This window comes from Lissotriton vulgaris, chromosome 3_1 (genome assembly GCF_964263255.1).
Source record: "Lissotriton vulgaris chromosome 3_1, aLisVul1.2, whole genome shotgun sequence".
In the NCBI taxonomy this organism is placed as follows: domain Eukaryota; kingdom Metazoa; phylum Chordata; class Amphibia; order Caudata; family Salamandridae; genus Lissotriton; species Lissotriton vulgaris.
In genome coordinates this window covers 472,361,299-472,377,346 of record NC_141689.1, presented here as the reverse complement: position 1 = coordinate 472,377,346, position 16,048 = coordinate 472,361,299, and the positions used below count along the sequence as shown (strand labels likewise).

The 16,048-nt window shown below is 44.6% G+C and overlaps 1 protein-coding gene across 1 annotated transcript in view; it reads left to right on the top strand.

Annotated features, from left to right (window-relative positions):
- CENPK (centromere protein K) overlaps positions 1-16,048 on the top strand; it is a 431,743-nt gene that overhangs the window by 314,104 nt on the left and 101,591 nt on the right. Inside the window, exon 10 of the mRNA XM_086960693.1 lies at positions 15,332-15,385. Coding sequence (XP_086816819.1) covers positions 15,332-15,385 — 54 coding nt within the window. The remainder of the gene's footprint in view (positions 1-15,331; positions 15,386-16,048) is intronic.

Below are 16,048 nucleotides of genomic sequence, written 5' to 3'. Positions count from 1 at the left end.
TCTTTGGCTTCTGCGTTTGAGGAGAAGATTAGGACAATATTGAACGGACTGCAGATTGCTGGTCAGCCCGTATCATCCTTGTCTTCTCTTGCAGAACCCCTCCTTCTTGCGGGCTCTAAGAAGGATTATAATCGGGAGGATTTCCTCAGCTGTCCTGTTTTCCCATTCCTTCTTTGGAGGAGTTCTGCCTCCTGGCCAATGGTGTGTCCTCAGGATCACCACTTGATCCTATGCCACATAAGATCTGGAAGCATTTCAGGATGAGCTGTTCCCTCCGCTTCATGCCATATGCTGCCAGTCATTGAGCACAGCAGTAGTCCCAGATAGCTGGAAGTTGCCGATAGTTACACCATCGCTGAAGAAGGTTTCTTTGGACCCTTCAAGCCCGGCCAACTATAGGCCCATCTCACTTTTACCATTTACAATAAAAACTGTAGAGAAATGGGTCACGAGAGCATTATCCAGCTTTCTGGAAAATAACTCCTGCCTGGATACATCACAATTCGGCTTCAGGCCAGCTCACGGCACTGAGGCTGCATTGGTCACAGTGTTGGACGATCTATGAGTGCGTGTCGACATGGGCAAGTCAGCATTTTTAGTGCTGCTTGACATGTCGGCCGCGTTCGACACGGTGGACCATGCAGTACTTTTGAGCCGTCTCCAGAGCATAGGAGTAACTGGTTTGGCCTTGAGATGGTTAACATCATACCTCAGTAACAGACAGCAGGCAGTGGCGTTACCTCCTTTTCGATCTGCCATACGACAAGTTCCCCAGGGGTCAGCGATCAGCCCGATCCTTTTCAATCTTTATCTTCGGCCCCTGGTAGACCTGATAAAGTCATTCGGCATATCTGTCATCAATTATGCCGATGACACTCAATTGATTTTTTCATTTGAGGGCACAAAGGCAGTATCGAGGGACACTTTCCACTGCTGTATGTCGGCAACAGCAGAGTGGTTGCGAGCTAACTCGCTTCAATTCAATGGATCCAAAACAGAGATTCTTCACTGCTCCCTAGATCGCACCCCTCGTCCGCTTCCGGACGATTTTTGGCCTACATCCATCTTAGGTACGGTAGAGGCTGCCGAATCGGCCCGTAATCTAGGAGTTCTGTTTGAACCTGATCTGCAGCTTGATGCCTCTGTGAATAGGACCACGGCGACATGTATGGGCTTACTCCGCGCCCTACGTAAGATCTTACCGCTCCTTCCCATAGAGGCTAGGGCAGAGGTAGTGCGCAGTTCTATTCTTAGTCGATTAGATTACTGCAACACACTACTTTTGGGAGCTCCCAAAACTCTGATCCTAAAGCTGCAGAGGATCCAAAATATGGCGGCCAAACTGGCTTTATCTCGCCCTCGCTCCTCTTCTTCTTCGGCTGCATTGGCTGATCTTCATTGGTTACCTGTCCAACAGAGGATTGCCTTTAAAGCTTTATGCCTTGTTTTTAAGGCTCTGCATGGACAGGGACCGATACCGCTCCAAAATCTTTTTTCCTGGTATCAGGCTTCCAGACTTCTGAGATCCTCCTCCGCGTTTCTAGTGACGATCCCTAGGATCAATAGAGTGAGGATGGGTGGCCGTGCTTTTAGTTTTACAGCCGCTGCACTCTGGAACACCCTCCCGCTGACACTGAGGAGCAGACAAGACCTTACTTCTTTTAAAAAGGATCTTAAGACCTTTCTGTTTCCCAGAGTAATGTAAGATGGTCTATCTGCAGGAATGATGTGGTCTCAGCGCCAGGATACCCTTTGGGTGGCAGATGCGCTTAACAAGCAATAAATACATTCATACAAACATACATACATTAAAGACCTGGTCTTTCAGGTGTTCGAAGGCAATGCCTTCTCTAACTGCTGGCCGCTTGGTTGTGGGGTTCCCCAAGGCTCCTCCTTGAGCCCCACACTATTTAATACTTATATGGCACCATTAGCAGAAGTAGTTCTACCCTTTGGTATACAAATAATAACATACGCTGATGACACCCAGCTGGTGGTATCCTTGAACCACCCGGAGGGCTCATCGTGCTCCCTCGGCAGCTGCCTAGAGGCTGTAGCCGACTGGATGAAACTCTCCCATCTAAAATTAAACAGCGACAAGACCGAGCTCATGTTTTTGGGAAAACTACCATCCCCCCTATCATCATAGCTATGGCTGACCTGTCTGAATCCAATGCCCACGCCAAAACAGCAGATTAAGAGCCTCGGCATATGGCTTGACCGCTCTTTGGGCATCAGCTAACCTTCCCTAAGGGCGCTGCACTGGCTCCCCATCCGGGGCAGAATCCAGTTTAAATCTTTGTGTATGGCTCATAGAGCCATGTGGAAAACCGGTCCAGCCATCTCACGGTCCCTTATCACGCCCTATCAACCCTTAAGAAACCTCCGGTCCAGATCAGCCTTTCTGGCTACCACCAGGAAAGTCCGCCGGGCCAAGTGGGGTGCCGCTCCTTTTCCCTCAACGTCTCAAATCTATGGAATTCCCTCCCCCCCTCTGCGCAGCGAACCTAACATCTGGCTTTCCGCAAACTCCTCAAGACCCACCTTTTCCGCAATGTTCCCTAATCATTCTGCCATCCTCAAGCAATCCACAAGCGCTATGAGGCCTTAGGGTAGAATGCGCTATACAAATATAATTTCATTCATTCATTCAAGTGAGTCCCTCTTGCCAGCAACCAAGTCTTTGCTGGCGTAAACACAAACCCTCTGTACAGTAGCAGGGGTGCCTCAGATGCACCATCACCAACGACGACCCCACACCTCTCTTGGAACACCTCAACTTTCTACTACAAGCCAACGCTAAAAACCACTATAAGAGGCACCCTCGCCTACAGACTCCCGGGACCCCGAGCAACGTTGTGGATGCCATACCCAGCCCTATCACCCCTCTAGCTATCCCCCTCACCACTACTTCCTACTCGGCAACCTCAACTTCAACATCGTTGACCCAACAACGCCAACTCCATCTCTTCATGGAGAACCTGAACAACATCAGCCTCACCGGACCACAGTCGACCCCATTTTCACCTCCAACGACAGAATCAAATTCAGCCACACCACAGAACTTGCCTGGACTGGCCACACCATCATACACTTCACCATCACCGATGCATGGCACACCATCACCAGGCGTCAGATCTCCTCCCACAGCAGCTGGAGCAAGGTCACCGAACTTAGTGGTCACAGGTCCTCACCACCTACCAACCCGAGGCTTCAACAGACCTTGACTTAGATTCCCAGAACTTCGCCGCCTGGATCACCAGCAGCGACTGATAGGGTTGCCTCACTAAAACCTACAAAATCCATCATGACCTCCCAAAATGCCAGCTGGTACACCCCAGAACTCAGGACCAGCAAGCACCACTGCCCCAAAACTCGAGATACGATGGTGCGCCACCAAGAACCCCGTTGACCGTCAGCTCACAAAACAGCCCTCAGCAACTATCACTGGCACATCAAAGAAGCCAAGAAAGCAGCCATCACCACCTGCATCGACACCACAGCATCCACACAAAGGAACTCTTCAAAATAGTCAGAGATTCTCCACCCCGACAGCCATAGAGAACACCATCCACCCCTCCTAAGAACTCTGCAATACCCTCACAGACTACTTCCACAGCAAGAGCACCAATATCAACAACAGTTTCAACCTCCAACCCGCCACCCTCAACCCCAATGACCTCAGCCAACCAGCAGATATCATCCAAACCATCATCACCTGGTCTCCGTTCACCCCCCTGATCACCTCAACCATCATGTCTTCCATCCACTTAGGGGCGCACACCCACCTCTGCCCCCACCACCTCTAGAGCCTCCTTGACCATGAAGAAACTGGGGCCCCAATCCTCCTCTACCTTTTCCTGCGTTCAACACTATCTACCATAATACCCTCATCAACAAACTCTGCAACATAGGTATACAGCATGACACCCTCAAGAGTATTGCCTCCTTCCTTACAGGATGCACACAGAGCTTCCGACTACCTCCCTTCACCTCCGCACCCAAAGATATCATATGCGGCATACCACAGGGATCATCTCTCAGCCACATCCTGTTCAACATCTATATGACCCCCCTCGCAGACATAATCAGTCCCACGGACTGAACATAATCTGCTACGCAGACGACACTCAACTGATCCTCTCACTCACAAAGGACCCCTCCAACACCAAAACCAACGTCTGCTACACCATGACCAACATAGCCAAATGGATGAGAGACAACTGCCTCCAACTCAACGTTGACAAAACTGAAGTATTGATCTTCAGGAAGAACACCTCCGGATGGGATCACAGCTGGTGGCCCGCAGAACTGGGACCTACACCCACACTGACCAACCATGCACCCAACCTCTGCATCATCCTCAACAGCCAACTGACCATGAAACGACAATCCAACGCAATCGCCTGCTCCTGCTTCCACACTCTTCACATGCTCCACAGAATCTTCAGAAGTACACTTTTCTGATGATTTATAAAAGGACAGGCATCACAACGAATGATGTGAAATTTAAGAACAACCATATTAAAGTTGCTGCACAGTCACTTATTTCTGTAACATTATAAATCAAGTGAACCCATGTATATAAATAAACTATGCACTATTATTAACACAAATGTTATAGCTTGTACCAATGCAATCAATATTAAATGCAGCAAGCACATGCTTTTAAATGAAAATTTTCTCTCATATACTTACATATATGAATATATTAAATGTATTGGGGATACGCAAGCAGAAAAACCTAAAATTACATCACCGGAGTCAGAATTGCTGGAATTTGATCTTGAGACCTCATTGTATAGAAAGACTTTGACAGGTGTTTGTTTATTTGTTTGTTTGTCATATTGTCAGGCCCATTTATGGGGGGACACTAGGTAGTAAGGGGTTACTAGGCTTCAAACCTACCTCTGGTTCTGCAAACAAAGTCAAGTAAAATCCTTTCTGCACTTAAGTCTCAGTGCAACAAAGGTAAGCAGTCACAGACATCTGAGGGAGGTAGTTTGACAGGTCATAAGCTCAGAACTCAATGAACAGCCAATGGACACAATAACCTCACTTTCCAGCACAAGTACTTGTCTTTTTAGAAAATAAAGTGCTTTTTAACCTCACAGTAATACTCAGTACTACACAATGGAATCTATCTTACAAGATAGTGAAACTAGCAGTGCTTACATTGTAAAATAAGGAGTTCCGATTCAAATGTTTTTCTGATGCCCCCAGCCGGCGCTGACAAGGCTGCTTAGTCTTGCCTCCATCTCATGTCTCTTTCTTTCACCATCAAACTCTCCCTTGCCCTCTATTTCACTATTGGCAGTTTTTTTCATCCCTACTTTCTCCCTTTGTCACTGTTTTTCCATTTTCCTCTTCCTTTCTTTATTTGGGTTTTTCTTACTCTTGCTCCAGATCAAAGTCTGATTAGGAAAAGTAAGTGCTGTGGGACACAACTGCAGCCTCCTTGTTTCAAACCAAGGACTAGTTTCTTGTGGTGCTACTCCCCTTATCTCCCACGTTCTACTTCCCCGGTCTCCCTCTAGCCTACCCACCACCCAGGTGATCCTAGATTAAACGGTCACTCAGAAATTTATGGTAGAATTATGACTAAGGCTCAAGTGCAGCTCTTAGTGACCCACAAGTCAAATGTGTAATCATTTCACTTCTTTACCTGAGTACTTACCCTTGGTAGTGTAGCATCTAGGAATTCAGTCCTTTATTCTTTTGCATTCGACTAGTACAAACTCAGCAACTTGACAGCACCACAGGTAAAGGCCAAGGGTAATCGAGTGCAATAATTCTGAGGCCGTCAAAGAGGCCAAGCACAGCAGTTGCCCAGATTAGTCCAGGGTGAACAGTCCTGGTACTACCATAGTGATGCTGATTCATCAGCAGTTGACCCATCACAACTAGTGACATCGTCGAGGCTGGTTTAACCATGAACCGGGCTGACACAAACACAACACAGCAATTGCATCCCCAACAGGGCCCATTCGAACACCACAGCAGTTTCAGATCCGAATGGTCGGATGTTAACTCCTAAAGCTGGCCGATGTGCAGAACCATGTACACGTTCCATAGTTCTTCTTATCTGCAGCACAGGTTGCTCCCGTCTTCGCTGTATGTTAGTCTATTGTCTCTCAATGTTTTCACTAGGAACTTGCTGGGCTTCTCCGGTACAGTCTCTCGTCCTGCCGGTCCAGGCAGACTTCCTTTCTCAGCAAGTAGGCTTCTAGGCACAAGGTAGACTCCTAGCTCCTCCAGCAGAAAGTGCAGACGTCAGGTGATGTCCCCTAAGCTCTGGGAGACTGCTGTCTTATAGATGCCAGTGCTGATCACACAACAGTCCTTCCAGTGCTCTGCGGAGCACTCCCTTAATTGGTTATGAATAACTTGGAGTGGTTTAGGTTCCACTTTTATATATGTTTTCTAGATACAGGATGTGGATCCACTATCTCAAACTTGAACCCCCAGTTTGGGGTGGCTCTCTTTGAAGTGTCCTTCTGAAGCTGCTCTCCAAACACAGCTGTTTGTGTAAAATGATGCTTCTTACAGCGGTTTCACTGGGACTGTCTCCAAACGAATACATCCTCAACATGGGCACATTGCAGTGTGATGTTTCTGCACCATGCTGTCATCAGTCTCTCTGGAGTAGTAATCGGGGACAGACAAAAGGGCAAGTCTGACCCAGAAACCTCCCCACTTAGAACAACAGAAAGTGCCAGCCAGCTTTTCTCCTCTACCATCCTGCACATGACAGTGCTCAGGAAGAACTTATCATCAGCCCCTTGCTAAAAAAGTCTTCAATTGATGTTAATTAGTAAAAGTAGCCCTGTCTCAATCCTCCTCACTTGAGTGTCTGGACCTCCATCATCCAACCACAGAAATGCAGACAGCACATTTCCACTGTCTGAGGAAGCTGTCCTCCTCCATCTTATGCCATGCTAAACCAATGGCCTCATAAATGGATCCCACTGACTCATACACACACAGAGACCTACTGTTCTTTAAATACTTTTCTTGATACTTATGTAACTTTTAGCTGATGTTAATTGCAACATTATTGTTCCTCATGTAAGGCGCTCTGATTTCCTCGGGTCTAGCCAGCGCTATATAATAACTCATTAATTAAATTTGTTCCCATTTAGTACTCTTTCTCTCTTTGTCTACCTCCCTAGCTCCTATACCCTCTCCCCTGAATCTCTCATCTTGCTTGCAAGTCTGCCTAGCCCCCTGTCCTTTGTGCCCTTTGACTAAACACTCCTTCTCCCCTTGTTGGGGAAAGATCCAATATTTATACTCTGGAGTCTCAGCGAACCCGCTGAGAGAGTCCACTGCGCCAAGGGAGCCACTCACAGCTGAGGTATGGTATGACACCCCTTGCCAAAGCACTCCCTCTCTGAGAGAGTACACTGCGTAAAGGGAGCCTCCCGCAACTGAGATAGGGAAGTGATACCACTTCCCCTGGGATCACAGCTTACTGGACTTTGGACGTTGCTTTGACTCGTCTACCTGTTTGTGTTCCCCGTCGCCCTTCCCCTCCTCTTTCCATGCAGTGTCCTTCACCCTCCACTCCTCTTCCCCGCCTTCATTACTTGTCTAGTTCCCCAGCTCCTTCCCCTCCCCTGAATCTTTCCCCCTGCCTCCTTTTCTCCTTTCGTATTTGTGCTTATTGTTTATCTCGACCATACAAGTAACTATGTTGCCATGCTCTAATAACTGTGTAACCTTTGTAACGATGTAACCTGTAACTATGATCTGATGCTCATGTAAAGCGCTCTGATACCTCCGGGTCTAGCAGCGCTATATAAAACCTTTAAAATAAATACCACATGCACACTAAACGACATGGATACAAAGTGTCAGTGCAAGTTTCTGTGTATTCAGATAATATCTTTATTTAAGAAGGACAGAGAGCCACTTTCTCTCTGACCCCTATCAAAAAAGATGGTCCAGTCAATCTAACACTCTCATAGCAGGTTTCGCTGCTGCCACTACCTCTTTATGTGTTTCATTCAATAATATAGCAGCTACTTGCTTTGGACTTCTTCGTAATTTAAGAAAAGTCCTGCTGATGTTACCCCCTCAAGCCAGAGCACTGATTATGCAAAGTGTAATAATAAGCAGGCTTGATTATCGCAATGCTCTGCTGCTAGGAGTAGTAAACTATGTAGTAAATAGACTGTAGAGTTCAAACAGCAGCTGCAAAAATTAGCATTAAATAAGCCAAGAATATCATCATCCTCCAGCGCTTAGAAGAAGCTCCACTGGCTTCCAATAAAACAAAGGATAGGCTTTAAATAACTGCATAGTCTTCAAAGCTCTCCAGGGTAAAAGCCCCATGCCACTGCAAAGAAATTTAAAAAGATAAGTCCCAAGATGGACTCTTCACCCAGCAACTGCAAGTCTTCTATACATTCCTGAATTCCTGAAAACAAGACAGGGTAGTCGAGCTGGTGAAAGCGGCATAGCTTTGGAATACATTATCTGCCGCTTTGAGGACCACCAATGACGTATTGCATTTCAGGAAAGCTGTATAAATCTGGCTTTTTCCTTGTAATAAGTACTCATTGCTCTGGCTATTTCAATAGATTTTCTACTTCTCAGTAGAGGTTTAGCACCAGGATATCTGTTAGGTGACAGTGCGCTCTACAAATACTATAAATAAATAAAGTAAACCCAGGACAGGGACAGCAGTCTCCAATCCACTATGAGGGCAAGCTTAGAGCATCCCTCCAGGTCACAGGACAGGTCCTAGGCATTGCATCGTCTATAGGTTGAGGACTCTGCGCACACGCTGTTTTAAAATGACGTCATGGCCAAAAGAACAAGCATTTGCAATTCAATAGGTCTTGCATTAGTGAATGTTGCAGCTATTGGCGTTGTAAATGACATAGTTTTTTAATTATGTTTTTTTTTGCAGTGGAGTCATAACTTGACCTATATATGCAATTACACCACTGCGCGAGACAATCGGAAGAGCACATGTGGGTGGCTTACCTGAATATTGCATGCACTCTGAAATTGAGGGCAATATTTGTAAAAAAAAAAAAAAATAGGAGTAATAATCACTCCCGGAATATGGATTCATGCTCGGGACACACACGCGATGTAGGGAACTCCGAGGAAGCTTGTTTAAACCTCATACGTCATGACAAAATCATTGATGTGGAGAAAGAACCTGAAGTTAAAAGTCCCGTTTGGATTGGCCATCAATGGTGGCCATATTTGCAAAATATATAACCTCATGAATTGTGTTTAAAAATACAAATGTGAACAGTAAGGCGGCCTGCAGATTCCTGGAAATTATGGATGTGTTGCCCTAATTCAAAGTAGTGCTACATTATGTATAACCTACATTTAAAAATAAGAAAATATAAATTGTATGTAGCGGGCAGTAGTGCAAAATAAAAGAGGCTCAACCTCCAAACGATCATTGAAGTAGTGTGGCTCACTGGTTAGAGGCGGCAGACCCGAGAGCAGAGGACGGCCCGGGACCAGGGTTCGATTCCCGGCGCGGCAGGTTTCTGGACCAGGGTCAGCGGACTAGATAATTCTCTCGCCTCGGTGCCCACTCTTATCAGCGATCACACTCGGCAACTCTGGGCATTAGCTTGCCTCATCTTCACTAACGGCCCCACCAGACCGCCGGGGATGCCTGGTCTCATCCTGGAGATACCCATTAAGGGACCATCTCTCAGGGAAGCCAGGAAGGGTTTCGCAGCGGTCGAAGCGCCTTAGGACCCTATGGGTAAGTAGTGCGCTATATAAATGCCAATACATTTACATTTACATTTACATATAAAATGCGCTTGTTCTCTAAAACAATGTATTAATGGTGCACCTGAAGCACCCACCGATGCAATTCAAAGGTTAGAGACCATCTAGACCATCTAGAAATATTGTGGCAGCGTCTTACATGACGTCACTTACAGGATTCCCATGCAGCAGCGAATGATGGGTCTAGGACATGTGCGGTCTACAGATTGGCTACAGCATGCTCATCCTTGCAGTACAGCGTATAGGGATGTGGCGTAACAAAGAGCTGTTGACTATGGGCATGGGGAACAGGATTCGAGTCTCGGCGTCAGCTCTATCAAAACAAGCATTTGCAATGCAATAGGTCTCGCAATAGGAAAGTTTGAGCTATTGGTATTGTAAGTGACACATTTTTTATTAATGTGTTGGTTTTGAAAATAGGGAAATTAATAGCTTAGTCATTTACAATGCCAATAGTTTTAACTTTTGCAAATGTGACACCTATAGCATTTGTAATGCAATGTGTTGTATTTATGTGACTTAGATGTATTGATATTACAAATAACAATGGCTTTTAATTTTTTTAAATAGTTAATACTTAAATAAAAGTTATTGTAATTTATAATGGCAATAGCTTAAACTTTTGCAAATAACTTTTGTGAAGATTATGTTCAGTGTATTTTATAGTGACGAAAATCCAAGATCAGAAGTGAAATATTAACATCTTTTTGTGACATTTGTAATGAAGCTTGAAACATTGAGAGAACATATTTGAACCAGTTGTTGTTGAATGGTTGCACAGATTGATGCTGTGGTGGCGCTGAGTGATGTTGTGGTGGCGACGAGTGATGCTGTGGCGTTCAGTGATGCTGTGGTAGCGCATATGATGTTGTGGTGCCCCTGAGTGATGCTGTGGTGGTGCTGTGGTGATGCGATAGAGTGAGTGCGATAGATAGATAGAGTGAGTGCGATAGATAGAGTGAGTGCAATAGATAGAGTGAGGGCGATAGATAGAGTGAGGGCGATAGATAGAGAGATAGAGTGAGAGCGATAGAGAGATAGAGTGAGGGCGATAGATAGATAGGAAGAGTGAGGGCGATAGATAGATAGGTAGAGTGAGTCCGATAGATAGATGATTGAGGGTGATAGAAAGAGTGAGGGCAATAGAGTGAGGGCGATAGATAGAGTGAGGACGATAGATAGATAGAGTGAGGGCGATAGATAGAGAAATAGAGTAAGGGCGATAGATAGATAGAGTGATGGCGATAGATTGATGGTTAGATAGATAGATGGAGTGAGGCCGATAGATAGATAGACAGATAGATAGCTAGATAGATAGATTGATAGATAGATGGCGATAGATAGATAGATAGATAGATAGATAGATAGATAGATAGATAGATAGATAGATAGATAGATAGATAGATAGATAGATAGATAGATAGAGTGAGGGCGATATATGGATAGCGTGAGGGCGATAGATAGATAGAGTGAGGGCGATAGATAGATAGATAGATAGAGTGAGGGCGATAGAGTGAGGGCGATAGATAGGGTAAAGGGCGATAGATAGATAGATAGATAGATAGATAGATAGATAGATAGATAGATAGATAGATAGAGTGAGGGCGATAGATAGAGTGGGGGCGATAAATAGATAGATAGAGTGAGGACGAAAGATAGATAGAGTGAGGGCGATAGTTGGATAGATAGAGTGAGGGGGATAGATAGATAGATAAATAGATAGAGTGAGGGCGATAGATAGATAGTTCGAGTGAGTCCGATAGATAGATAGATAATGTGAGGGTGATAGATAGATTGAGGCCGATAGATAGAGTGAGGGCGATAGATAGAGTGAGGGCGATAGATAGATAGTGTGAGAGCGATAGATAGAGTGAGGGTGATAGATACAGTGAGGGCGATAGATATAGTGAGGGTGATAGATAGATAGATAAATAGATAGATGGATAGAGTGAGGGCAATAGACAGATAGATAGACAGATAGATAGATCGAGTGAGGGCAATAGATAGATAGATATATAGATAGAGTGATGGCGATAGATAGATAGAGAGATAGATAGATAGATAGAGTGAGGGCGATAGAGTGAAGGCGATAGATAGAGTGAGGGTGATAGAGAGATCGATAGATAGATAGATAGATAGATAGATAGATAGATAGATAGATAGATAGAGTGAGGGCGATAGATAGATAGAGTGGGGGCGATAGATAGATAGATAGAGTGAGGACGAAAGATAGATAGAGTGAGGGCGATAGATAGAGAGATCGATAGATAGATCGATAGATAGATAGATAGATAGATAGATAGATAGATAGATAGATAGATAGATAGATAGATAGATAGATAGAGTGATGGCGACAGATAGATAGAGTGAGGGCGATAGATATATAGATAGACAGAGTGAGGGAGATAGATAGATAGAGTGAGATAGATAGATAGATAGATAGATAGATAGATAGATAGATAGATAGATAGATAGATAGATAGATAGATAGATAGAGAGTGTGAGGCCGATAGATAGATAGATAGAGAGTGTGAGGCCGATAGATAGATAGATAAGACTGAGGCCGATAGATAGATAGATAGATAGATAGATAGATAGATAGATAGATAGATAGATAGATAGATAGATAGATAGATAGATAGATAGATAGAGTGAGGGCGATAGATAGATAGAGTGAGGGCGATAGATAGATAGAGTGAGGGCGAAAGATAGGTAGAGTGAGGGCGATAGTTGGATACATAGATAGATAAAGTGAGGGCGATAGATAGATAGACAGATAGATAGATAGAGTGAAGGCGATAGATAGATAGATAGATAGATAGATAGATAGATAGATAGATAGATAGATAGATAGATAGATAGATAGATAGATAGATAGATAGATAGATAGATAGATAGAGTGAGGGCGATAGATAGATAGAGTGAGGGCGATAGATAGGCAGATAGAGTGAGGGCGATAGACATCGCATACATAACAGGGAGCTTCAGAGCGGACAACCAGTAGCATGAAGGGTCTGCAACAAATAGCAGGGAGCTTCTGAAACAAAAGAACAACGGACAACATAGGGGCGTGCTACTACTGTAAATTTACACAAAAACTGACCATCCCACAGCAATGAACTGGTGCACGTAATGAATATCAGACAAGAGGAAGCTTTTGCAACAAATGGTAGTTATGTGCAAGAAATACACATTAGGCAACAGGAAGCGTGTGCAACAAATGTATTTTATACATCAGGGAGCTTGTGTGGCTCGCATGTATCTTGCAAAAGATGAATTTTCTGCATCAGGAAGCTTCTGCAACAATTGGAGATCATGCAAGCGTGGGCTGCAATTAACGGGCAATCCACTACATGGAGTGCGTACAACCAAAGGATGTCCAACAAGAAGTAACCTGCGCACCAAATGGATATTGGACAATAGGGAGCGTATGGAAGAAGTTCACACCCAACAGCAGGCACCATATGCAAAATAACAGCCATCTGACAACTTGGGAGTTTCTAGAGGTGGGCTTTCTGGAAGGAGGAGCTCAAGAATCAGGGCAGGTTCGAGGCACGTTTACATAGGAGCCTGCCTCGATCACCACAGGCAGAGGGCACTAAATGGTCCCCACAAACACTGCAGAGTCGGGTGGTCACAAGGGGTAAAGTGCAAAGATACTGTACGGAATAAAGATAAGGTTTTGTCAGCATATTCTATTTTACATGTTATTCATGGGCTCGAATATGAATGGAAACATTTGGATTTTTATTATTTAGCATTTGACGATCTATATGAATAAAACATGCATTTCTTTAAAAATGTAATTGCGTTGATTTCGCTACTCAATAGACAATTGGCCCAGAAACGAAACGCTGCATGGGGGTGCAGAGAACCAGCATTATTTGGGGCAGGTGACAAGCACCACACATATCTTGACAGTTGCAGAGAAATGCAATATACGTACAGGCTAACAGAGCAAGTACTGGGTGTAGCTGCAGACAATGCTACAAGAATTCAATAGGCGGAATATTTGTATTTGCTGTTATTAATTTAAAATGAATGTGCATTCTAACCATACAACGACCTCCTGTTAAACTAAAGAGGAGCAAGAGAAAGCTTAGGTCTGCCTTTATAACCCTCTCAGTCAGAGAACTTAAAAGAAAAGAACAGATCGGGTGTCCTAGAAATCGGAACTATTCGCCAGCAAACAATGAGCCTTGTATGCCTAGTTCCACTGTATTTACTAGGTGCGCACAGGAAGTGACAATTTCTAAACTATATGATGGGTAGTACTGCACTCGAAAACGCACCCTCTAGCCTACAAGCAGGCAAGCAGACCCCGTCAAGTCAATGGAAGAATTTTCGGGCCTGAGCCAGAACAGAAAACATGAAGAAAAAAAACAAGCAGGAATTGAGATAAGGGAGGGGGTGGCAAATGGTGAGTACTTTCACGGCCGCTTTGATGTTCTCAGTGGCCACGCGGCTCACTGAGAACATTAAAGCGGCCTCGATAGTGCTCCCAAAGGCTTCAGAGTGACAAATGGTGCGTGCGCCCGGCGCACATGAACTGTACCTCATCCGCCTGCAGCCTTTGGGAGCATTTTTGAAAGTTCCTACTTAACTCTCGCAGAGCAACGCATGCGCGTTGGCTCAGCGAGACCTAAAAAGCAGAGGATAACAATTAAATGTAAACGCATCTAGGATTGTTGTGGAGCATTAGAAAAAGAAGAAATGCAAACCCCCCTCGAAAGCCAAAGCAGGAGGGGGAAGTGCACGGAACACGCACCCTCATACCGCTCTGATGAAACTAAACAAGGAAATGCAAATGCCGCTCGAATGCCAAAGGGGGAGGGGGGAAGTGCACCAAAAAGGTGCCCTGGGTCTGCGTCTGATTAGCAGCGCCCACGTCTTATTAGGAAACAGAGAAATGCTAATGCTGTGTGTGTTATCTCAAAAAAAGAAAAGCCAACCCAAAAAAGGTGCCCACAAGGCATGGTTGATAGCATGAAAGCGTATAAGCACATGTAAGAGGGGCAGTCCTCAAAGAAAAAGAGGAGGGACTAGTGACCATATCAACCAATGAAAAGCAGCCATTTACAAAGGACAGTAAAAGGAGAAATCACAAAGATGAGTGTATGCCCATATTCTGAATACATCATGTCTCGAAGAGACAAGGCAAGTGATGCCAAGGCAAGACCTAGAAAGGATATCAGATATGCATGCAGTCAGGTACTCAGGGCAGGGAAACATGCTTTGAAACCATGCAGAGAGCATTCCGTACCCAACAGATACAAATCTACATAGCATGAACTAGCCACTTGGGCAGCAAAGTGCTTTCACATTACAACAGTATATAGTACAGGGGCTGCTCAACAAAATTACATTTCATTATCAAACAAGGTAAGGAACTGTATTTGTATCCCAGAAGTGTGTGTGTGACAAAATGTAAACACACTATATTTCAAAACTTTAAACACACAATTATGCTAACTTTGCCTCTGTAGGTTCTGATATGTGCAGACGTTGTCTGTATAAATAATTCTAATTATATTTCATATTCGATTTTTTCCTCAAGATCCTGCTTAAAAGATCAGCTACACAGCGGAAGACTTTGCATGACATTTTGGAGGTAAGAATTAGTAATTTGCAACTGTCCATATGTCTTCTAGATTTTTCCATGTTTCTGAAAATGGAGGATGAAATCAAGCATTAGAAAATAGTAAGTTTACAATCTGGGGATATTGCAGTGTTTAGAAGAAGATCGCAGGGCTGGCGCTATGCATGGACACTGTGGGCTGCTGTTGTCCAGGGCCCGTCTCCTGCTCACAACCACGGACCTCACACCCCAGCAACGCCTTTAAAAAAAATGACTCCAGTGTTACTTGGCCCTGGGAGCAGTGGTGATGCATAGCTATGAGGCACAAGGAAGTAAGCCCCCTGCCCCAGACCCCGCACCCATTGACTGAAAGGGCTTCAGAAATCTAATTGCTGCATCTGCATGATAAGTGATTAGATACTTACTTGAATTGCCCTTAGGTGTGAAGTTAAACCTGCTTGAATGAAAAGCAGGGTGTCCTGTAAGGCTCACAACAAAATAAAGAATCATGTTCCATCACCAATCTGTATTAGCATCGTAGGGTGAAGGAAAGGGAGCCAGGAGGATGGAGGTAAAGGGAGGGAAGAAGAGCAGTGTATGAAATGGGCAGAATCATTTAAAGTCTGGGATAGAGATGAGGTGAAAGATGTAACAAATTAACAGGAATAACCCATAGATGTCATCAAGATTCAAAAA